Raw genomic sequence first — 23,497 nt, 5'->3', positions numbered from 1 at the left:
GAAGAGATGGTGAAACAGGACCAAAACTGATCTTTGAGGAATGTCCACATTTAAAGGATTTCTATTCCAAAGCTGAGTTTAGAAGTGCCAACCATAAGCCACTCGTCTTCACCACTGACACAGCAAAGTGTTCCACAGAGCAGTTTGTGAAAGCCGAGCACCAGAGCACTGTTATGTCTCAGTGGGAACTCAATGATAAACACCTCGGTATGCTTCTAAAACAAACTGGCCTGAAGAAAAGGCTGATATTCATAGAGAAAAAAAAGGATAAATGATACAGTGAACATAATCTAAAAGACTGGTGGATCTGATCCCACAAGGATGAGTCAAGCAATGAAAAAAAAACTTACGAAAAATTATCCTATAAATAACATTTAATTAGAGAAAAGTAGATACTCATTTCAACACAAAGACCAAAGAAAATTTACCATATCTGCAGTGTGAATCCCAACTAATTAATTCATCAAAGTACTTTCAATAAAGGCTACACTTAAATATAAGCCGGCTCAAACGTGTGAAGACGGGTCAATACAGGAAAGTTAATGAGACTGTAGTGAACCACACCAGACTCGAGTAGGCAAACAGCAGCTTTTCTTTCTTAGTGTGGATCCCTAGTCTTTTCACATACATGTTAGATTTCCCATATATGGTATTTTCTTGACAGTCAGTTATAAAATAAAATATCATAGCTTTGAATTTTTAGAGTAAAAGCTGCCTTAAGTCTTATAAAGAAAAAACAATTTTGTCTTATGTGTTATTAAATTTTTTCTCCTTATTCCCTTTAAAAATATGCAACTGAATAGTTTAATAGCATAACAAGTGTTCTTCCATGACACCTTCAATGACTTCTGAAATAGTACTTACATTTTGATATGTTCTTATATTTAACATGCTTAGTTGATTATTTTCTTCTAAAATATCATAGCAAACATATATAACATACATCAAAAGCAGTTAAAAGAAACTTCCTTTCTTTTGGACATAAGACCTTTTTAAAACAGAAACAGCTTTTTGAAAAACAGAATTTACAAATCATCAGAAATGGGCTACATATAAAGGCCCAACAGGCAGTTACTCAGAAGGTACTGCTTTTAGTTGTTTTCAGGTTTACATAACATGGCAGGAACAGTTTCTAGTAATATGTCAGACCAGAAAACAAATGCAACTGCTAGCCAGGCTTTAGAGATGCTATATACAGATATATAAGAAAACAGTCAAACAAAACTTACAAACAGTCACTTCTTACTCTTCAAATATTCTGAACATACCTAAAAATTTTAAACAGATACTGTATGATCTTAGAGAACTCTTAAAAATAATGCAATATAATGGAATAGTCAAATTGAGTTATTAAAACCAAAGCAGCTGTTTTTTGATGTCTTCAGCCTTTTAACCTAAGACCCAAATAGTATAATGTTATCAGTTAACATTTAATCTGAGAGTTGACTTTTTAAAATGCCAATACTGTTAAACCTCTTTCAATAATACTTAAAAATACAATTAGACTAATACATTACTGAGAATAATACATTACTGAGAAGTTTATCTCCTTTCTTTAAATATGGGCCCCGGGCTGACTTATAGTACAGTTAAGTATAGAGATAAAAAAGCTGAATTAGCAATTTCCTTGTTTCTTTCCAAGTATTTACACCAAATAATGCAAATAAAAAAAGATTTTTGCAGGGAAAAATTAGGGGGATGATTCTCATTTGTAGGTCACAATGAAAAAGGACTCAAATTTCTTAATGGAGGGGAAATTGCACTGTTTTGGGGCAGCAAATACCTGAAGGGTTGCAGTTTTATAGGCAACTGAAAAATCTGAAAGGTAATAAAAAAAAGTACAAGTAATGTCTTTTGATATAGAAGATTTAGGACATATATTTACAAGGAAGTTTCATAATAGCTAATTTTTTGTTATATCTAAAGTGTAAGACACACATATGTATCTTATTTCAAAAGAGGAAGTGACTCAGAGATGCTTAGATTCAACTTCTGATTCAATCAAATAAAAGTCCAAATGTTTGGAATTAAATGACCCACTACTCGCCAAAAATCCACAAAATATTCACACCAGACAGACCAAGATTAACTCTCCTAAAAAAAAAAAAAAAAAAAAAAAATTTTAGTGCAAAGCATTTAAGGTCTTTTTGCAAATAATGAAAACAGGAGTCTTGACAAGGAACACATATTTAATCAATGACATTTAATGCTATTCTGTAATGAGTTATGTTACACATGGTTTATCAGGTGAACCCTAGTAATAGTGATTTTTTTTAAGATTATTTATTTATTTGACACAGAGAGAGAGAGAGAGAGAGAGATCACAAGTAGGCAGAGAGGCAGGCAGAGAGAGAGGAGGAAGCAGGCTCCCTGCTGAGCAGAGAGCCCAATGTGGGGCTCGATCCCAGGACCTTGAGATCATGAACTGAGCCAAAGGCAGAGGCTTAACCCAATGAGCCACACAGGTGCCCCAGTGATTGCTTTCTTAACTGTGCTAAAAACCCAAATTTAGAACAAATGGATTTATGGGGTGTGGAAAATTAATTTTGTGGTTGATCTCAATAACAATTACATCAGACAGAGTTAACCAAATAATTTTAGCAAGTAAGATTAAAATATCAGTCAAATTTTAAAATAGAGGATAGAGATGCTAGGTTTCTTAGAGAATGTTACCTATTTACCTAATTCAACTTGAACTAGGGATTTACTAACTATTATGGATGCTTTAGTGAATATGTATATGGAGTTTATTAATATAGCTTAAACTTAACCATACTGTATGTATAACAAAAAGAAAAATCTACTTCTACACCACAGAGTACTACACCATATTCAAAGTACAAAGGGAAGAGAGGGCTATAAGCTAAATTACTCATCTAACAAAATAAGAAATCAACCTCCAATGTCTCAAACTTAAGAATCAAGAGAGAGCTAGAGGCCTCTATTATGTGGACCCATGACAGGGAACTGCTTATTTCTGTCATGAACTTACAGCACTACAGAACTTTTAAAATTATGAGTTGTTAATTTTGATAAAAAATTTAAAAATATATATTACCAAAATGCCCTTCAAAAATATTTTTATATTCAAAATCATAAATTTATTAAATATATTAAATATTTTTATATTCAAAATATAACTGTTTTTTCCCCATTTCTTCAAAACTGCAAATGATAGGGGCACCTGGCTAGCTCAGTCAGTGGAACATGTGACCCTCGATCTTGGAGTTGTGAGTTTGAGTCCCATGTTGGGTATAGAGACTACTTAAAGGAAAAAGAAAATCTTAAAAAACCCTCAGAACCTTAATTCTGGCTTGCTTGTATATACGGATAAACATCTTTTCATGTTTATTAGCCATTTACACAACACTTTTCTGTGAAAGTCTTACAGTCTATGACCATTTTCTGTTTTTCTTCTCTAAGGAATTATTACTTTTAAAAAAGATTTATTCATTCGAGACAGAGAGATGCAGGAGAGCAAGCGTGCACACAAGCAGGGGGAGTGACAGAGGGAGAGGAAGAAGCAGGCTCCCCCTTGAGCAGAGAGCCGGATGCAGGGCTCAATCCAGAGATCATGACCTGAGCCAAAGGCAGACACTCAACTATCTGACCACCCAGGTGCCCCTCTAACGAATTTATATATGCTCTTTATATATGACGGATATTAGCTTGGATTTGCTATATGTGTTCCAATCATAATATTTTGTCTCAGTTTGTCATTTAGCTTTAAGATTTATTTATGGTTTATTTGCTGAACAGAACACTTAAATTACTGTGCAGTCAACTCTGCCTAGATTTTTTTTCCCTTTTGGAAGTAAAACATTCATCTCATTCCAGTAACTGCACAAATATCTGGCATTGAACTGATAATGTATTTGGATCAATCTGCTGTTTTATGGGCATGATTCCAAATGGACTATATTTGAGCTACTTGCTTACTTCCTTTATAGGACAGTCATTTAAACCATTTGACTGTTTTAGAATGTATTAAAAAGATTAACCAGTCATAATTAAAAAGTTAGTTTCAAAGTTTCCTTTCCCTTGGTTAAGGAAAAAATCTCAAATAAATCATGTATTAGTTTTAGTCTAAAATGCTTCTTTCTCACATGTAAGTTATTCATTAAGAGAATATAAGCACTTCAAAAATTTTATCAGTTTTTGGGGCGCTTGGGTGGCTCAGTAGGTTAAGCCTCTGCCTTCGGTTCAGGTCATGATCTCAGGGTCCTGGAATTGAGCCCTGCATCGGGCTCTCTGCTCAGCAGGGAGCCTGCTTTCTCCTCTCTCTCTGCCTGCCTCTCTGCCTGCTTGTGATCTCCGTCTGTCAAATAAATAAATAAAATCATAAAAAAAAAATTTTATCAGTTCTTTTTGGCCTCTGAGTAAATTATTACCCCACTAAGTACTTCTTCTTCTTCTTCTTCTTTTTTTTTTTTTTTTTTTAGGATTTATTGATTTATTTGAGAGAGGAAGAAAAAGAGAGAGCAGGGGGAGGGGCAGAGAGAATCTTCAAGCAGACTCCCTACTGAGCATGCAGCCCAATGTGACATGAAGCTCGATTCCACATCTATGAGATCATGAACTGAGCAGAAACCAAGAGTTGTATGCTTAACCAACTGAACCACGCAGGTGCTCTCCTTAATAAGTACTTTTACTTTATTTCATTTTAAGTAAGCTTTATGCCCAACATGGGGTTTGAACTCACGACCCTGAGATCAAGAGCCACACACTTGGGATGCCTGAGTGGATCAGTCAGTTAAGTGCCTGCCTTCAGTTCAGGTCATGATCCCAGGGCCTGGGATCAAGTCCTGCACCAGGCTCCTTGCTCCGCAGGGAATATATTACTAACATTAATTTCACCTCTTTCTTTTTACTTCTTATAAAATGTTTAAGGTGTCTATTAGAAAATTTAAAATCACGGGGTGGCTCCAGGCTGGCTCAGTCAGTAGAGTGTGCGACTCTTTTTTAAGATTGTATTTATTTACTTGTTAGAGAGCACAAGCAGGGAGAACAGCAGGCAGAGACAGAAGCGGGCTCCTGCTGGGCATGGAGCCCGAAGTGGGACTCGATCCCAGAACTCTGGGATCATGACCTGAGCCGTAGGCAGATGCTTAACCTACTGAGCCACCCAGGTGTCCCTTGTTTTTAAATTTTAAAGTGGCAGGAGCTTGATATAGATCTCAGAGTTGCTTGTCTGAGAGACACGACTGTAAAGCCAATGACATGGTCCAACAGCCTTTTCACCAGTAGGGAAATGGGAGGTTGGTGAGGAATGAAGGGACTTGCCCAAGAAACCAGAATTGGGTAGTGACAGAGCTGGGCTTACACTAGAAGCCCATCTCTTGTCAGTCTACAATCCTTTCAGTACACAATGCTGCCTTCTGCAGAATCTTAACATAGGAAGAAAAACAATAAATAAATTAAGTACTTGTGTTTTTAAAGCATTAATACTTACCCAAGCATTCCTGACTCTTTGGTCTTTATGATGTAGAGGAACATTAACAATGTATGAAACATATTATTTCGGCCCTGGAACAAGAAGACAGCAAGATTTAAACCAAGCCAAACAAAAAAATTATGCAAACCAAACAAACAGATAAATGCAGATCCCATCAATTCACATTCTACTAACTCAGAATTCTGTGTAATTCAGACTTTCATCTGCATGGATTTGGACAGAAACGTCAATGGTCCAAAATATTAACACTATCAAAGCTGAAATGTTAAACTCGCAAAAAAGGAAATTAATATTCTCCTAGAAATTTGATGGAGAATACAATTTGTGATTATAGTCAATGTAAAATTTCTTAGTAAAGAAGCTGGTAGAACTGGTAGAAGCTGCAGAACTGATGCTTGCAGTCAAGATTAAAATGCCTGAATGGAAATGTAAACTGGTACATCTTTTGTATAAAGTAGTTTGTATAAAGTAGTTTGAAAATCTATTTTAAAAGCCTTGAAAATATTCTGTAACCTAGAATTCCACTTTGCAACTTTAAGCTAATAAAATTCCCCAAATGCAGATAACTATATTCATAAAGATGAACACTCAGCAGTGTTTATGATAATGAAGAATTAGAACACCCAAAATGTCCAACGGTAGGGAAATGATTAAATAAATTATGTTATAATCTTATAATAAACTTTTTTACAGCCATTAAAAAGTGTTTCTATGGAAGCTTTTTAATGAGATGGAAATTACGGTTTTTTAAGGTAATTAAATTAAGAAGTTAATTTTTTAAAAGGAAATAAAATTACATAAATATGACTTCAATGCACAAAGTAGCACAAAGACCAAAATGAAATTTACCAAAGGCAATACACCAAAAATGTTAACAACAGGTGCCTTCACGTAATGGAATAATGAGTGATCTTTCTTCTTTTTCGTTTTACTTTCCCAAGTTAAGCATATATTACTTTAATAGTTAGAAAAAGGGATATTCAAGAAACACATTTTCCCTAATTTAGAAAGTTTACCTATTCCATAAACAAGGGACTCTGATTTAAAAAATATTATCAAAGCAAGTCATCCATGACACTCTGTAATAGCAACTTCTACATTTAAAGGTACCTTTGGAAGATTGTAGACATGACGCTGGTAGATTAGCTCATAATGGGGAGGGTTGATAGCACTTTGATAAATGCAAAAAACATTCTCATTTGTCACATCTGTAAAGAAAATATGCTACGTTAAAAAAAAAAAAAAAAGCCAACCTCTCTCTCTATATATATCTCATGTGAAAATCTCAACGTATTCTTTTAGGAAGTTTATACCTGGTTTATTTGGTGTCTGAACAAAGTGCTGAGAAGTAAATGTTTTTCCGTCAGGGTACTTCGGATGCGGAGGTAATCTGGAATCGAGGTAGGTGCAAAATACATGCATGATGATCTGAAGATGAGAAAACAATTTTTCAAAATCAGCATGAAAATCTATCATGGCTTTAAGCCTTTGTTTATAATGACTCCAATTTTTAAACTTTTCCCTATAGAGAAACTAGCAAAAATGCTTTCAAGTGGCTACATCTGCAAGATGAAATCTATAAAATGAAAACAGAAAAGCAAGACATTCTCAGTTTTCTGTTAAGTGGATCATTCATACCCATATAGTTAACACAAAAAAACAAGATAAAAATACAAATACATTCTCAATTCAAGTATCAGCACTTGAAACTTCATTTTTACATCTAACAGTCATTACAAAACAATAAAGAATATGATCTCGAAAAACTCATATGCTCAAAAACAGTATACTCTCTGATTTCAACAATCTTAATTCTAGGAAACTTCTCTTTTTTTTAAAGAGAGTCTGAATGTTGGAGCGCGGGGAGCAGAGGGAGGGAGAGAGAATCTTAAGCAGGCTCCACTCCCAGAATCTTACAGCTGATCTCATGACCCTGAGGAGATTATCAACGGAGCTGAAATCAAAGGAGTCAGAGGCTAAAGTGACTGAGCCACCCATGCTCCCCTAGGAATCTTTCTTAAAGCCATAATCCCAAATAAGAAAAAAATATGCATCACGATTTTTCCTGCAGTATTATTTAAAACAGAAACAAAGTAATTCTCTTTGAATTATTCCAATTCTATATTGGAGCTAGAAGCTCCAAAGAGAGCTTCTCTTCTAGCTCCAATATAGAAAAACAGTTAATTGAGTGTGTAGTAATAAAAAAATACTTAAAACACTGGGGCACCTGGGTGGCTCAGTGGTTAAGCCTCTGCCTTCGGCTCAGGTCATGATCCCAGGGTCTCTGCTCAGCTCCCCGGGGAGCCTGCTTCCTCCTCTCTCTCTCTCTCTGCCTGCCTCTCTGCCTACTTGTGGTCTCTGTCTGTCAAATAAATAAATAAAATCTTTAAAAAGAAAAATACTTAAACACTGCTAAAGTTAAAAAAGAATACAAAATTTTATGTGTGGGATGATTACAACTATGATAAAAACATTAAAAAAAACATTAAAAAATAGTGCAGTATAAGTAAAGGGAAAAATGAAAAGAAAATACACCAAAATATTAACAGTGGTTAAGATGATGGTACAATGTAAAATTTTTTTTCTACCTTAGTTTCGAAAATTTTTTTAATACTTATTTTTGTAATGGAAAAATAAAAGGATATATGTCCAATAACATAGAAGAATGTTAAACTAAAGAAAAAAATTAAAGTAGTGACTTACAGCAGAATCAGTGGGCAGGTCTGTATCCCACTTGCGTCCTTTGAAGTCTCCACCTCTATTCCATCGAAATGAACTCATACAGCCTCCCTGAGAAAGTTCTGGAGCAACAAGGGTGAAATTTAAAAAGCCAAAAAAAACCAAAAACAAAAACGAAAGAATAAAAGGAAAAAAGGCCAAGGTGCTACAATAAGGGAAGCATATCATCTGATGAAAACCCCAAACATAAAGAAATACAAGATATAAAAGAAATACACATTACCATGAAGAAAGAAGAAAGAATCAGACAAACTCATAATGTGGGATAAAACTTTTGGGGTTTTCAATAAAGTCAGCGTCACACAGGGAAAAAAGATGGGCCAGAACTGTTTTGGAGAAAGTGACCAAAGAAAGATAAAACAACTTACAGTAATATGTGAACCTATACTCTATTCTGGTTAGAAAGAAAGGATATGAACATTCTTTGGACATTGGGAAATTTGAATATGAACTGTGTATTATATGATATTATAGAAATATTGCTAATTTTAAACGTCTGTTAAGTGTACTGAAGTTATGCGGGAGAATGTTCTTATTTTTAGGAATTTGCATGCTGAAAAGTAATTATGTCTGTAATGAATGACAGAGCAAAAAAAAGCGTGTATGCATATATGTAGAGAGAATCAATGACAGTGAAATGTTGGTAACTGTTCAATCCAGAAGGCTTTGCTGTGCTTAAGCTTTTTTGTATATTTGATATAGGATATAATAATACTTTATATATACTTTGCATACATGTGTACACATGTGTACTTTTTTGGATATACAAATAACCTGCTATCTATCAGGCAATCTTGCCAACAACTGCAACCTGAATTTACAGGAAATACGGAGGACAGAGGATCACATAGAATTACACCCCATGGGGATGTAGTCAATAAAATCCACACCATGGGCAACTCTATAGGAAAAACAATCCAATTTTTTTCAACAAATAAGTTGCAGGAAAAAACTAAAAGGATGGATAGGAAACCTATAGCTCAAAAGGAACTTAAATGCTTTTTTTTTTTTTTTTAAAGATTTTATTTATTTGACAGAGAGATAGAATGAGCGCAAGCAGGGGGAGCAGGAGGCAGAGGGAGAGGGAGAAGAGCCGGATGTGGGACTCAATCCTAGCACGCTGGGATCACGACCTGAGCAGAAGGCAAGATGCTTAACGGAGTGAGCCATCCAGGTGCCCTGGAACTCAAATGCTTTATCAACCAGTCATACCATGTAATTATATTTGAATCCCAATTCAAATAATAGCAGAAAAAGTAATTACACATTTTATAAGATGGCTAGAAATTCATACACAAGTTATATACTTCATGATATAAAGAAACTGTTAAAACAATATGAGGTGTGAGAATTGTACTGAGGTTATATTTTTAAAAGGCCTTATCTCGAAGACACATACAGAGCTATATATAATATGGAAAGGGAGGAGACAGATGGGGATATGGATAAGGCTTGGGATGCCCAGGGACTGATGGCCGCAGGGACCAGGGGCTACGTCTAAAAGGCTTCAGCATACTGTTGTGTCTAGTTTTATGAATATCTGAAATCTTTTTTTTTTTTTTAAGATTTTATTTATTTATTTGACAAACAGAGATCACAAGTAGGCAGAGAGGCAGGCAGAGAGAGAGGAGCAAGCAGGGTCCCTGCTGAGCAAAGAGCCCATCGCGGGGCTCGATCCCAGGACCTTGGGATCATGCCCTGAGCCAAGGGCAGAAGCTTTAACCCACTGAGCCACCCAGGCGCCTCATGAGTATCTGAAATCTTGTAATAAAAAGTTTCCTAAAAGTCATGATAAATGATTATTCCTGAACCCTAATCCAAACCTAGGGAAGAGAGGGGGCACCATAACGTTTTTAAATTAAAATTTATGGTAAATCTGAAGAGTCAAATACTATTTCTAAAACTTGTTTTAGTAATGAGAACATTTTACAGATTATCCAAATAAAAGCAGGGAAGCATAAAGAGAGACTGTGGGAATATTAGGAAGGCTAAATTTCTTGATTCTCAAGTCAGTCTCCTCAGAAGATCACATTACCCTCCAATAATCTGGACATAACAGAAAGACAAAGAAGCAACACATTAAATACGAATTTTAAGAACTGAAAGTCAGTTCGGCATGTTCAAACTATAAAGACTGTCACAGTGGTATCCATTCTTGGTACAGCAGAAAATGAGTGAAATGTTTACTTGAGCCCATGTAGCTCATATTTAAGTTTCCCTATACAGAATAAAATTAAATAATATATTCAAGGCTAACTACATCATTTTGACAATTCCCTTATTTATTTGACACACAGGGAGATAGAGAGAGAGGAAGAGAACGAGCACACAAGCAAGAGGAGTAGCAGGCAGGGAGAGAGGCAGAGGCTTAATTAATCACTGAGCCACCCAGGCACCCCTCCCATTTTGACAATTTTAAGCATATCAAATATAAAAACCAAAAACCAAAAAGCTTAATTAAGCCATAATTAAATATATATTTATAAAATATAAGGTACTCAGTCTTAAAATTTTTTTTTCCTTGTTACTTTTTTTTTTTTTTTGAAAGAGAGAGAGAAAAAGTGTGCATGAGTTGGAGGGGAGGGGCAGTGGAAGAGGCAGAAAGGGCATCTCAGCAGGCTCCACACCCAGTGCGAGCTGGATGGGGGACTTGATCCTCAATGACTGTGAGATCCTGACCTAAGCCTAAACCAAGAGTCACCACTGAGCCACCAGGCACCCCTTCTTGTTATTTTTATTTATAACATCTCAAAGAAGTGAAATTTTTTCCTTTTCAAATTACTAGTTACCTTTGATCCTTTCAAACAAGTACTCCTGATTTGGTGTAAGGTCCAGATACTGCACAATTGTATTCAAAGTTGGAATGAGAGGAGCTTTGACCAGAGCAGCTTGTTTCAAGCTAGTAATACTAGCCTCTGTTAAAAATAAAACACACAGAACAGATTATTCTTCATGTGGGTCTCTAAAAGAACTTAAAATGCTTTTTCCTCAATACATGTTGAAGAAATAAATAAAAGCAATAACAGTTTAACAATTTGCATTATCTACTTTACTTAGAATTTCTTTTTATCATTTCTGGCATGATAGCCAGATTTATAAGAACAGAAACCACATGCATACACACACCAAAAGCAGCAGCCAAATCCATGCTGACAAATCTATGAACAGCTAATACACAAAATATTTTTGTGGGGGACACAGAGAGATACACGAGAGCTTTTAAAATCAGGTTGAGTTAGAAGTTGCCTGTTATGCCACTGATAAGCAGAAACTTTTTATGACAGTGATTTCTCTTATCATGAAAGACGACTATGCAAAGAAATAAACAACTGACAAATTTTCACAATGTCTAACCTTGCTAGTAATACTCAATGCTGGGAAAAAGACATTCTTCTGCGTGACATAGTTGCTAGAGCATAAACTGGTATAAGCTTTTTAAAGGGTTATGTATGTCAAAAGCCTTAATGCATTTATTCCTACTGAACTAACTCCACTTCTAAGAAATTATCCCTAAGAAATAATTACAAATGTACACAGATATTTAGATAAAAGGATATTTACTCACAGCATTACTAATAACAAGAAAGGGCAAAAGCCCAACATTTTACATAATAAAGATCACTTAAACACAACACATCACACATACAAAAATGAAGTACAATCTAGCTACAAAAACAGTACTGGAGAATATTTAACAAAATAAAAAAATTGGGATGAAAGTTGGCAACAAAAGAGTACGATCCCAATTTAATTAAAAATATGTACATATGGAGAACCTGGGTGGCTCAGTTGTTAAGCATCTGCCTTTGGCTCAGGTCATGATCCTGGGGTCCTGGGGCTGACCCTGCATGGGGCTCCCTGCTCAGCGGGAAGCCTACTTCTCCCTCTCCCACTCCCTCTGCTTGTGTTCCCTCTCTCCCTGTTTCTGTCAAATAAATAAGTAAAATCTTTAACAAAAAAATGTACATATATGTTCCATATTCCTTCAACTCTTATATAAAGTTATAATGTTCATAAATAATGGTATAACATACAATTGAGACAGATATATACACTAACATATATATTATATATATACTAAAAAATATATTGTATACACCAATATTAAATATAAGTATATAATTATATATTAGTATACAGTTACATATATATAATATATACATATATATACACACTTACATAGTGTCTATATATATATATAGAGAGAGAGAGAGACTATCATAACCAAAATTAATAATTGTTTGAGACTTAAAATTGATAGTGATTTATCTCTGGAAGCAGAATTTATGTAATATTCTTCTTTGTGTACATGTTTGTATTTTCCAGCCTCTCTACAACGAACATAATATACACTGCATTTGTAGTCACAAAGCAATGTAATTCTTTTTAAAAAGCATTATCATACTGGTAAAATGTGGAAAATACACATTTTAATAGCTCCCCCTCTCCCCATTTTTATAGCTTTTAAAGAAAGCTCAAAGAGGACAGGCACTGGTTCAAACAACATTACCAAGATCTAGAAAGTAACCATTCTGGACTTTGGAGTTAACAGAGCTCTGGCTCTGGCCAAGTAACTCCAGGCAAGTTACCAAAGTTCTGTGTGTCTTAGCCTCATCCATAAATGGGACACTAAGAGCTAGCTTTCAAGGTTAATCTGAGGGTGTGTAAATTACCTATGAAACATCTGGACACTCAGTATATAGATACCTTTGGGATATACAATTCTACTCTTAGTCCAGAGGATAAAGATTGATTAAGACACCCAAATAAGTAGAAAGTACTAATATGTAATGCAAAGCACTTAACTATTTCAAGGAGAAATTTATTCCCTAGAAAGAGGTAGTCGACTATGATATTCCTTATTTATTTTGAAATCTAATTACTTAACACTAAATAAATTATGGTATATATATTTTAGGCAAATTGTATGGAACCTTAACAGTTTTATTTTTTCGCAGGTAAGAGAGTTGAAAATAGTTGATTTTAAATTAGCATTATTACACATTCTTTATGCTTTGTACAACTTTGGAATTAATAGAATATATAAAGAATACCACAATGATAAAAAGACAAGTGATCCAATTTAAAAATGGTAAAAGATTTGGAAAGATATTTCTCCTAAGAAGATACACGAATGGCAATAAGCACACAAAAAGATGCTCAACACCAGCAGCCATCAGGAAAATGCAAATCAAAACCACAATGAGAAACTACTTCACACCCATTAGAACAACTACAATAAAAAGGACAGATAAGTATTGGTGAAGATGTAAGAAACTAAAACCCTCATACACTGTTGGTAGGAATGTAAAATGGTGCAGCTGCTTTAAAAAAGAGTCTGCTGTTCCTCAAGTTAAACATGGAGTTACCACATGGCTCAGCCATTCTACTCCTGGAGAAATTAAAACATGTCCACACAAACACCTGTATACAGCTGTTCACAGCAGCATTATTCATAATAGCCAGAGAGTGAAAACAGCCCAAATGTCAATCAATGGATAAATGGGTAAACAAAATGCAACAGATCAATATAATAGGATATTATTTGGCAATAAAAAGAAACAAAGTACTCATAATGTTGTAACACAGATGAACACTGAAAACACAGGAAGTTAAAGAAGCCAGTCACAAATGACAACAGACTGTATGACACCACTTATGTGAAATATCCAGAATGGGTCTGTCTAAACTGGTAGCTGCCTTGGGCTGGGGAATGAGTGATGGGGGAATGGTATGAAGGGTATGTGGGGTTTCTTTTCTGGGTGATGAGATATGAGATACTCTAAAAATTGATTGTGGCTGCACAACCCAAACCTCTGAATTGTAGACTTTAAATGGGAGAACTGTATGGTAAGTAAATTCTATTTCAATAAAATATGTATTAGAAAATATATATATAAGAGACATTTAGTTTTGTCTTCAAGATAACAAAGTTTTTAAATAGCCCAGTATGAAAAGAAAATTTCTACTTGGCAGATTCACTGACAGTAAATCAAATGCTGGGCTCTATTTTCACATACCTCCTATCTGAAGCTCAGGACAGCCCATTCGTCTCATCTGTGTGCTGACAGACTCCATCTCTTGTACGAGGGGCACTAATATTGTCTCATTGATCCACTAGGAAGAAACGAGGCAAAGATTTTACACATATAATTCCAAAGCATTTCTCAAATAATTATTTCCATGAAATGCTAAGAATATTTTTACTGTCTTCTTGAATATTAACAGAGCATAATAAAAGAAAATGAATGTTGAAGCCCAGAAAGTTAAGCAAGCAAGCTAGTAGAGTGTAAGTTAAGTTATAATCTTAAAGCACGTAGGCCTGCATTTTGCTGAAGAGAATATAAAAATTTCACTTATATCTTTTTTTTTTTTAAGATTTTATTTATTTATTTGACAGAGATCACAAGTAGGCAAATTGTATGGAACCTTAACAGTTTTATTTTTTCGCAGGTAAGAGAGTTGAAAATAGTTGGGGGAAGCAGGCTCCCTGCCGAGCAGAGAGCCCGAAGCGGGGCTCAAACCCAGGACCCTGAGATCATGACCTGAGCCGAAGGCAGAGGCTTAACCCACTGAGCCACCCAGGCGCCCCTTCTTTCTTTTTTTTTTTTAAGATTTACTTATTCATTTGACAGAGAGATAGCACCAGCGGGAGGGACAGAGGAAGGGAGGGAGAGAAAGAAAGAATCCCAAGCAGACTCTGTGCTGAGTATGGAGCCCTATGCAGGACTTGATCTCATAACTGTGAGATCACGACCTGAGCTGAAACCAAGAGTCGGATGCTCAATAGACTGTACCACCAGTGCCCCGTGTTAAGTTTTTCTTAAAATTTTATGATTACGCTTAGCTAAAAGGAACTCATTTCACTTATTCATTCTTCCAACATGTATTCAATGCATTCCACTTATCAGCCACTCTTGGGCTGCAACAAAATTACCTAAGGGGTTCAGGACTATGTTCCCTTGTATCCCCATGACAGAATTTTTGTTTAAGAAAGACATCCAGGCTTCTGGTTCAAGAAAATAGGCTGCAATTTTCATCACTCACTCTCGATACTCTATTGAAATCATAGTAGAAGAATAAAAGAGGAGCACAAATGATTTCAATGATTTTTAGAAGACGTAGAGTGGATACATGAGTGCTGAAGGATGGGAGGGGAAGTAGTAGCAGCCTCTGCAGAATCTACATGGAGCCCTGAGTGGAGGAGGGCTCATGTGTCCTCAGACCTTGGGAGCTTCTAGTACCTTCCAGAGTGGGAAAGAGGCAGCGCTGAAACAAGGGAACTCATTTGCTCTGGATGAGTCAGCCTTCCCAACCTCCAGGTCAAATATGAGACGGCTCTTCTCCAAAACAGTCAAAGAAACTGCAATATTCTGAAGTAGATTCTAGTATATATTACCTTCTCTCTCTAACTTAAAGTTCTCTGAGGTGATGTCCTCATTCATTTCCCTCGCATTTCTGGGTATATAATAGGTTCTGACAGAAAAGCTCTTTGTAAAAATAAAATGGAAAAAAAAAAAAAAAAGAAGAAAAGAAAAACTAAACTAAACTAAACTACTGCTGCCCGGGGTGGCTCAGTGGGTTAAACGTCTGCCTTTGGCTCAGGTCATGATCCCAGGGTCCCGGGATTCGAGCCCCACCTGCTTCTCTCTCTCTCCCCTTGCTCATCATGGCTCTCTCTCTCTCTCAAATAAATAAATAAATAAATAAAAATCTTTTTTAAAAAAAGAAAAAAGTAAAATAAAATTGAGTTGCTGGTAAAGGGAAAAAGCTCCTAATAACTAAATATATTATCCCTTAATCTACTCAAAATAAATGGATTTACTAAATACGGAGAGAAGAAAAACCTGATGAAAGCAGACACCATAAGGTAAATGTGTTTATCCTTACACATGTGCCATCCATATTGTATTTTTAATAATAATTAATTCTGATAATTCTGGTTAGTAATTAACACCTCTAAGTTACATTCTAATAACACACTTTGCATAGTAAGAGGTACTAGTATTATCCAAAGAGTAATGTCAGAACTTACATTTCTGAACTTAGCAGTCCATGAATCCATATGATCAAGAAGTTGTCTATTCATAGTCACTCTTGCCCAAACCTATTAAAAATGTTTAAAATGAACAATCAGTGAGGAAAAATCCTGCCAGAAATTAGTCATTTTCTTCCACTCTCAAAAATACGTGGAAAAATATCTGAAAAACAACTTGACAAATATTGATATTGATCTAATTAAGAGTGATAATCTTCTAACTTCCCACTTGGTTGCTATTCATGCAGACGCATTTTTAAAATTCCTTACATTGGTATGTTTAAAGAACATTCTTGCTTTTATGAACAAATAAAAATCTTATATTTGGTATTAAAATGATGAAGTTACAGACTTGAATATTCTAGCCAAGTGTATTTTATTATTTTTTTTAAGATTTATTTATTTATTTGGGGGCACAGCAGGGGAAGGGGCAAAAGGAAAGGGACAGACAGAGAAAAGCAGACTCCCGACTGAGTGTGGAGCCTGATGCCAGGCTGGATCTCAGGACTCTGAGATCATGACCTGAACCAAAATCAGGGATTGGAAACTTAACTGACTGAGCCACCCAGGCACCCCAAATCCAAGTGTATTTTATTTTTATTTATTTTTATTTTTTTAATTTTTTTTTTAAGATTTTATTTATTTATTTGACAGAGAGAAATCACAAGTAGACGGAGAGGCAGGCAGAGAGAGAGAGAGAGAGGAGGAAGCAGGCTCCCTGCTGAGCAGAGAGCCCGATGCGGGACTCGATCCCAGGAATCCAGGCCCCTGAGATCATGACCTGAGCCGAAGGCAGCGGCCTAACCCACTGAGCCACCCAGGGGCCCCTCCAAGTGTATTTTAAAAGCAAGAGTATATAATACTATTTGTATTAAGTACAAATAGATACTTGAGATATCTTTTTATAAATAAATGCAGAAAAGTCTTTTGGGCAAGATGGTAATGTCAACTATGTGTTATAAAGAATAAAAGTGTACAATATAAATCAGCTTTAGTATGACAGGTGTTTCTCCACTATTTAATATGCACCAGATTTATGTTTCTAGCCAGTAAAAGTGAAGAATACAGGGATGCCTGGGTGGCACAGTAGGTTAAGCATCTGCCTTTGGCTGGTCACGATCCCACCTGGGATTGAACCCCATGGCGGGCTCCCTACTGAAGGGGGAGCCTGCCTCTTTCCCTCTGCTCTTCCTCCTGCCTGTGCTCTCTCTTTCAAATAAATAAAAACTTAAAAAAAAAAAAAAAAGTGAAGATTACAGAAAAAAAAGTTCCAAAAGTAGAAGAGACTAACAATCTGCAATCAAAAATATTAATTCCCCTGGGGCAAATAATACCTTATATATTAATAAAAATAATTAATTCATTTAAAAAATATTGTCATTTTTATTTCCCACTTACCTCCTCTGCTGCTTGTTTAGAACTAAGATCAGCTTCATCTTTGTTAGCACAGGGAGCCTGAGACCTGCAGGCAAGTTGATACTGAAACTTCTTTAGAGTTTGTGCGTAATCTCCCATAGAACGATTATAGTTCCAGAAAGTGGGACTGGTGGAAGGCGAGGTAGAGTCTGGGCTCCCTACAATGATGAATTTAAAGAGCATCAGTGTGCGCTGTAGTAATTCTGACATCCAGAGTTAGCTCAAGAACGCTGGCTATCTAGGCACCTAGGCAAGGGCAACCAAGGAAGACAAAGCCCCAAGGGATTCTTCTCCTCCCTGACACTTTTCTTTAGAGAACATATTTTAGCGCCTGTGCTAAAAATTAAAAAGAACATTTACTGAGCAATATCACGTTAAGAACTCTAAGTGGTTTAAAGTGTTTATTTTTGTTGTAAAATTAAGCTTGTTTCATTCTCTAAGACTTTCAAATGATTCAGCAAGAAACAAAAGACACAATTCTTCAGTAAAGAAATAGGCTAGGGAAGTTCCCTGCTTGAATTTTTAGTGGCGCTTTCTGAATGGGACAACTGCAGTCTCCTATTAATAAACTACTCTCTGGGTCAGCAGCTAGGCTCGCTTTCCCCTGTACTACTACACTGCATTCTCTTTATAGCTCGTAATAACTCCTGTGTTGTATTAAAAGAGACTGACGATTACACTTCTAAATTTACACATTTACTCTCAGGAAATGTTAATAGTTACATATGGGGACTTAATCCTCTAGAAGCTTCTACCAGCGTACTTATCACACTTTAAGGTTATAGTTTGTCTTTCTACCAAAACAGAGTTTGATCTCCTTGAGGGCAGGAAGTATTATTTTTCCCCAGCATCCCTGTGAACTGCTGTTGTGGCTGCTGTGGAGAGTTCTGTAGGCTTTGGGAAACCTATCAGCTTGGATATCAGCCGGAGTGGGAACTGATAATGAGGATACAGGCCTAGCACAGGTAGAGCTGGCTGAGACCCTTCTACCTCTATCCCCTGTACCCAGCAAAGGGTCAGGAACCTCACGGGCCAAATTTTTAGTAGGTAAGAAAAGAAATCTGTCCACTGGCACCAGGAGGTAACAAGGAAATTTTGTCTGTCTTAGGTCATACAGGGATTTAAAAATTATTCATTTTTGTATGGGTTTAGAATACCCATTTATACTACCTGTGAAGTCCAGCAACCTCCTAGCTCAGAAATTACCTAAGTTAGTTCACGGTCAGTGATACTCCTCAGGCATTTGGCAGAGGGAAATACAAAACTGCTAGGAGGAGACAAGGCTTCTATCCAGTTTTCTCAGGATAGAAAAGCACAGATAAATAAAACCCTACTGTAGATAAGCTTACCAAAAACAAAAATACAGAAATCACAAGAGGAAACGGTTTCAGTCAAAGGAATCAACAAGACAAAAATGTTAGTATTTAATCTCTAAGAACTTTAGATAACTGAGCTATTGGACAGAGATTTTCATTTTTGTTTTTTGATTTTTTTTTTTTAAAGATTTTATTTATTTGACAGAGAGAGAGACAGCGAGAGAGAGAACACAAGCAGGGGGAGTGGGAAAGGGAGAAGCAGGCTTCCCGCTGAGCAGGGAGTCCATGGGGTTCAATCCCAGGACCCTGGGGTCATGACTTGAGCCAAAAGCAGATACTTAACAACTGAGCCACCCAGGCACCCCTGGACAGAGACTTTTAAAGAGTTATGTTTAAAATGATTGAGATAGGAAAAAGAATGGAAAACATAAGAACAAAACCAAGATACTCTAAAACAAATCATGCCTATTTGAAAGAGAAACAAGTAAAACCTTAAAAACTGGGGTGGGGGGGGGGAGAAAAAGAAAACACCCACAATAAATTAAAAAACTCAATGAGTTAAACAGCAAGTCAGACACCACTTAGGGAAGATAGAACCAACGGTCAGTGCAGTCAGGCTAAAACCAACCAACTGTGGGGTAAGCGGTAAAACAGAAGCAAGCCAAATTACTAAATGTGGAAGAAATGGAAGTTTTAGGAAGTCTCCTTTGCAACTACCACTGCATTAACTCATTTCAGAGAAGACCATCAACAGATGCTAAAACCACTCAGTGAAAGGCTACTGGGAAACAGGATTCACAAGTCTCAAAGTATCACACAGATTATTTACTAGTAATAATAATACTAATTTACTTACTAATAATATAATAATACTAATTTATTTACTACTACTAATAATACTAACTATATATTATTTACTAATTATAAAAGGGAAAGCCAAGGCAGCCATCATCTTGACCAAGTGATCCAATTTAATCTTACCAATAAAGGGACAAAATGGTATCATGTGTTTCCTGATATGGTATGTTGAAAGGAGCATAGCACTACCTATGTTGTATTCTTACAAAAAAACTGTATTTAAACTGATTCTAATCTTATCTAATAATGAAAAATGACCACACAAATCCAAATTTGAAAAACAACTAGGCTGACCTCTTCAAACGTAAACGTCATGATCCTGCATCAGTTAAAAAAAAAAAAAAAGCTACAAAGACCATTAAGGCCATTACTCGGTCAATTTGAAGAAATGTGAGTATGAATAATACTAGTATGATAATTATATTGTAGTTAGAAGGGAAAATGTTCATGTTCTTAGGAGATGTGTGTGAACTAATGAAGGATGGAGGGGCTAGTCAGCCAAAAAATGTGTGAGAAAAAGCAAAAACGAGTGCCTGGTTTCTTACTATTGGAGAAAGGAATTACAAATATGAAAAGGGAGGAGGCTGGAATCAACCCTGTATAGTTGGGACTGGAATTCGGAGGCAGTAGTATGAGCTCATGGTTTTTAATATATAGAGATGGACAGATACAGAAATACAAATAGGTGTGTGTGTACACATATTCCTAGCTGTCTGTTGAGAGGGCCTAGAGGAGAGATGTCCCATCAACAGTGGTATATCCAGTGCCCGGACACTAATTTCTAAATATCATTCTCCCCTTGGAGAAACAGACTGACTCCATAGCCACTTAACCAGGGAAAGTACAAGAGGAGCCTGAAATATCTTTTAGTGCTAGAAAGTAAAACAAAACAACAACAAACAAACAAAACAGAAGCCAGAGGATCCCACCAGTGAAATCTGAGACCATCTAACCACCAAAATAAATGACATTACTGGGGAGAAGAAAAAGCTCTATCTCACAACAGAATGCCAACAAATAAATATGAAAGGTGGCTGCACGTCAATATAAACACACTTAATACCACAGAATTATACACTTAAGAATGGTTAAAATGGTAAATATTATGCATATTTTGTCATAAAAGATGTTTAAAAAATGTAAAAGGAAATAAGAGAAGGAATGACGGAATTAGAAAGCCTCTATGAGAACCAACATAGTAAAAATCAATTTTTTTTTTTAAGATTTTATTTATTTATTTGACAGAGAGAAATCACAAGTAGTCGGAGAGGCAGGCAGAGAGAGAGAGGGAAGCAGGCTCCCTGCTGAGCAGAGAGCCCAATGCGGGACTCGATCCCAGGACCCTGAGATCATGACCTGGGCAGAAAGCAGTGGCTTAACCCACTGAGCCACCCAGGCGCCCGTAAAAATCAATTTTTAAAAAAATTTATTTATTTGACAGAGATCACAAGTAGGCAGAGAGAGAGAGAAGGAAGCAGGCTCCCTGCTGAGCAGAGAGTCCAATGCGGGGCTTGATCCCAGGACCCTGGGATCATGACCTGAGCCAAAGGCAGAGGCTTTAACCCACTGAGCCACCCAGGCAGCTCGTAAAAATCAATTTTGAAAAGAAACTTAAAAGAATATTAAAGCTGGGGCGCCTGGGTGGCTCAGTGGGTTAAAGCCCCTGCCTTCAGCTCGGGTCATGGTCTCAGGGTTCTGGGATCGAGCCCCATGTTGGGCTCTCTGTTCGGCGGGGAGCCTGCTTCCTCCTCTCTCTCTGCCTGCCCCTCTGCCTATTTGTGATCTCTGTCTGTCAAATAAATAGATGAAATATTTAAAAAAAAAAAAAAAGGGATGTTAAAGCTAAGTCAAGGGGCGCCTGGGTAGCTCAGTCAGTTAAGTGTCTGCTTTCCGCTCAGGTCATGATCTGAGGGTCCTGGGATTGAGCTCTGCATCGGGCTCCCTGCTTGGCAGGGAGCCTGCTTCTCCCTCTTCCTCCACCTGTTCCTCCACTTTGGCTCTCTCCCCAAAATAAATAAATCTTAAAAGAAAAAAAAAAAAAGCTAAGTCAAATATGATGAGGAAGAGGACATTTATACAGCCTCAAAGTAGCTCCTCACAAAATACTATTTATAAATTAATTTATACAAAATACTAAATTACCTAAAACCTACAGATAATGGGTCAGAAGTATAGGGATGGACATAAATATACCAAGCAAACACTAACCATAAGAAAATTAGTAGAGCAGTGTTAATATAAGAGAAAATAGAAGGCAAAAAACCTAAGAGATAAAGATAAAAGGAATAATTGGCCATAATGATATCAACAATCCTTAATTTATATGCACTTAGCATCATTTCCTACACATTTAGCAAATTTGACCGAATTACGAGGAGACATTTAATGGAAGACAATCAGTGGGAACTGTTAATGGACTTTCTTACTAACTAATAGATCAAGTGGATGAAGATTAATAAGATAAAGATTTAAGAACACCTTCAAGAAGTCTGGTTCAATGAACAAACATGGGGTCCAGTATTTAGAGACTATGCATTCTTTTCAATATACCAAGAACCCTTTATAAAAAGTGATCACACAGGAAGCCTAAATGCAAGTCTTAAGAAATACCAAAGAACTGACAGGGTACAGTTCAAAATCTCTAGCCGTAGCACAATTCCCTTAGGGGAAAAATAAAAGATAACCAAGCCTTCATTTTGTATGTTGGAAATGAAAAGCAACACCAATCACTAACAATACTTCTAAGCAATAATAACCACCCTTCTAAATAACTCCAAAGGATCAAAGAAGAAATAAAAGTGGAACCCAGAAAATATCTCAATAAGACCAAGATACGTCAATGGAACAACCTAGGTTGTTCTTTGCATGGCATTATACTCTATAATTTACAGTAAACTTGAAATATTTCAAAATTTAACAAGAAGAAAAAGCATGCATCAACAAATAACAAGATAATATTGATTTGTTTCTTTGACATTCCTGGCACTTTCAGGCAAAATTAAATTAAAAATCAATGGAGAGATTTCAAGTGACACAAAGAGCCATGGTCCAATAACTGACTTCCTCATTGTGGCCATGCTTTAGCACCTAATGTGCTTTCTGTGAAAGTTCCTGAGGGGAAAAAATCATTACTTGGCTCAATAACCTAATTTGGTTTCAAATAATTGACTTTGTTATAATCAAATCTACCCCAAACAGATTAAGATTTGCTAACATTGTTTCCCAAAGTAAACTAAAAGACAAGTTTAAAAATGTTCTGAAAAACAGCAGCACTTCTGGAGTAAATCCATTCTCTCTCCACCACGCCAATCTTCTCAAGGACCAAAAGGAAACAACTATCACTTCAATAAGCGGTGCTAAGCACTGATTAAAAAACAACTGATAGCCTCAACTTTTAAATAGAAAGTATAACTTATATGAAAAAGCTTTCAATCTTAATGTAGATGAAAGGTTCAAGATTTCTTGGTTCAGCTATATTTTACTTTTTAAGTTTGGTAAGCTTAATTCTAACTATACAAAATATAAAAACAAAATGTATTTCTCTCCTAGGCTATCAAGGTATATTGGTAAAAAAGAAACATTTATGGGGGCGCCTGGGTGGCTCAGTGGGTTAAAGCCTCTGCCTTCGGCTCAGGTCATGGTCCCGGGGTCCTGGGATCAAGCCCCGCCTCGGGC

At 36.3% G+C, this 23,497-nt stretch overlaps 1 protein-coding gene across 2 annotated transcripts in view; it reads right to left on the bottom strand.

The window, feature by feature from the left end:
• Window positions 1-356: 356 nt before the first annotated feature.
• The window catches only part of TMEM209 (transmembrane protein 209), a 32,095-nt gene continuing 8,954 nt past the window's right edge, over window positions 357-23,497 (bottom strand). For both annotated transcript variants that reach the window (XM_059396403.1, XM_059396404.1), the window contains exons 7-15: window positions 17,631-17,806; window positions 16,230-16,301; window positions 14,215-14,311; window positions 10,984-11,109; window positions 8,159-8,256; window positions 6,769-6,883; window positions 6,566-6,663; window positions 5,453-5,526; window positions 357-2,094 (exon numbers count right to left, since the gene is read on the bottom strand). In XM_059396403.1, the coding sequence (XP_059252386.1) occupies window positions 2,040-2,094; window positions 5,453-5,526; window positions 6,566-6,663; window positions 6,769-6,883; window positions 8,159-8,256; window positions 10,984-11,109; window positions 14,215-14,311; window positions 16,230-16,301; window positions 17,631-17,806 (911 nt within the window). In that variant the 3' untranslated portion in view covers window positions 357-2,039. The remainder of the gene's footprint in view (window positions 2,095-5,452; window positions 5,527-6,565; window positions 6,664-6,768; window positions 6,884-8,158; window positions 8,257-10,983; window positions 11,110-14,214; window positions 14,312-16,229; window positions 16,302-17,630; window positions 17,807-23,497) is intronic.

This window comes from Mustela nigripes, chromosome 4, assembly GCF_022355385.1.
Source record: "Mustela nigripes isolate SB6536 chromosome 4, MUSNIG.SB6536, whole genome shotgun sequence".
NCBI classification, from domain to species: Eukaryota; Metazoa; Chordata; class Mammalia; order Carnivora; family Mustelidae; genus Mustela; species Mustela nigripes.
Note: the sequence above shows the minus strand (reverse complement) of the source record. Positions and strands in the feature narration are given on the sequence as shown.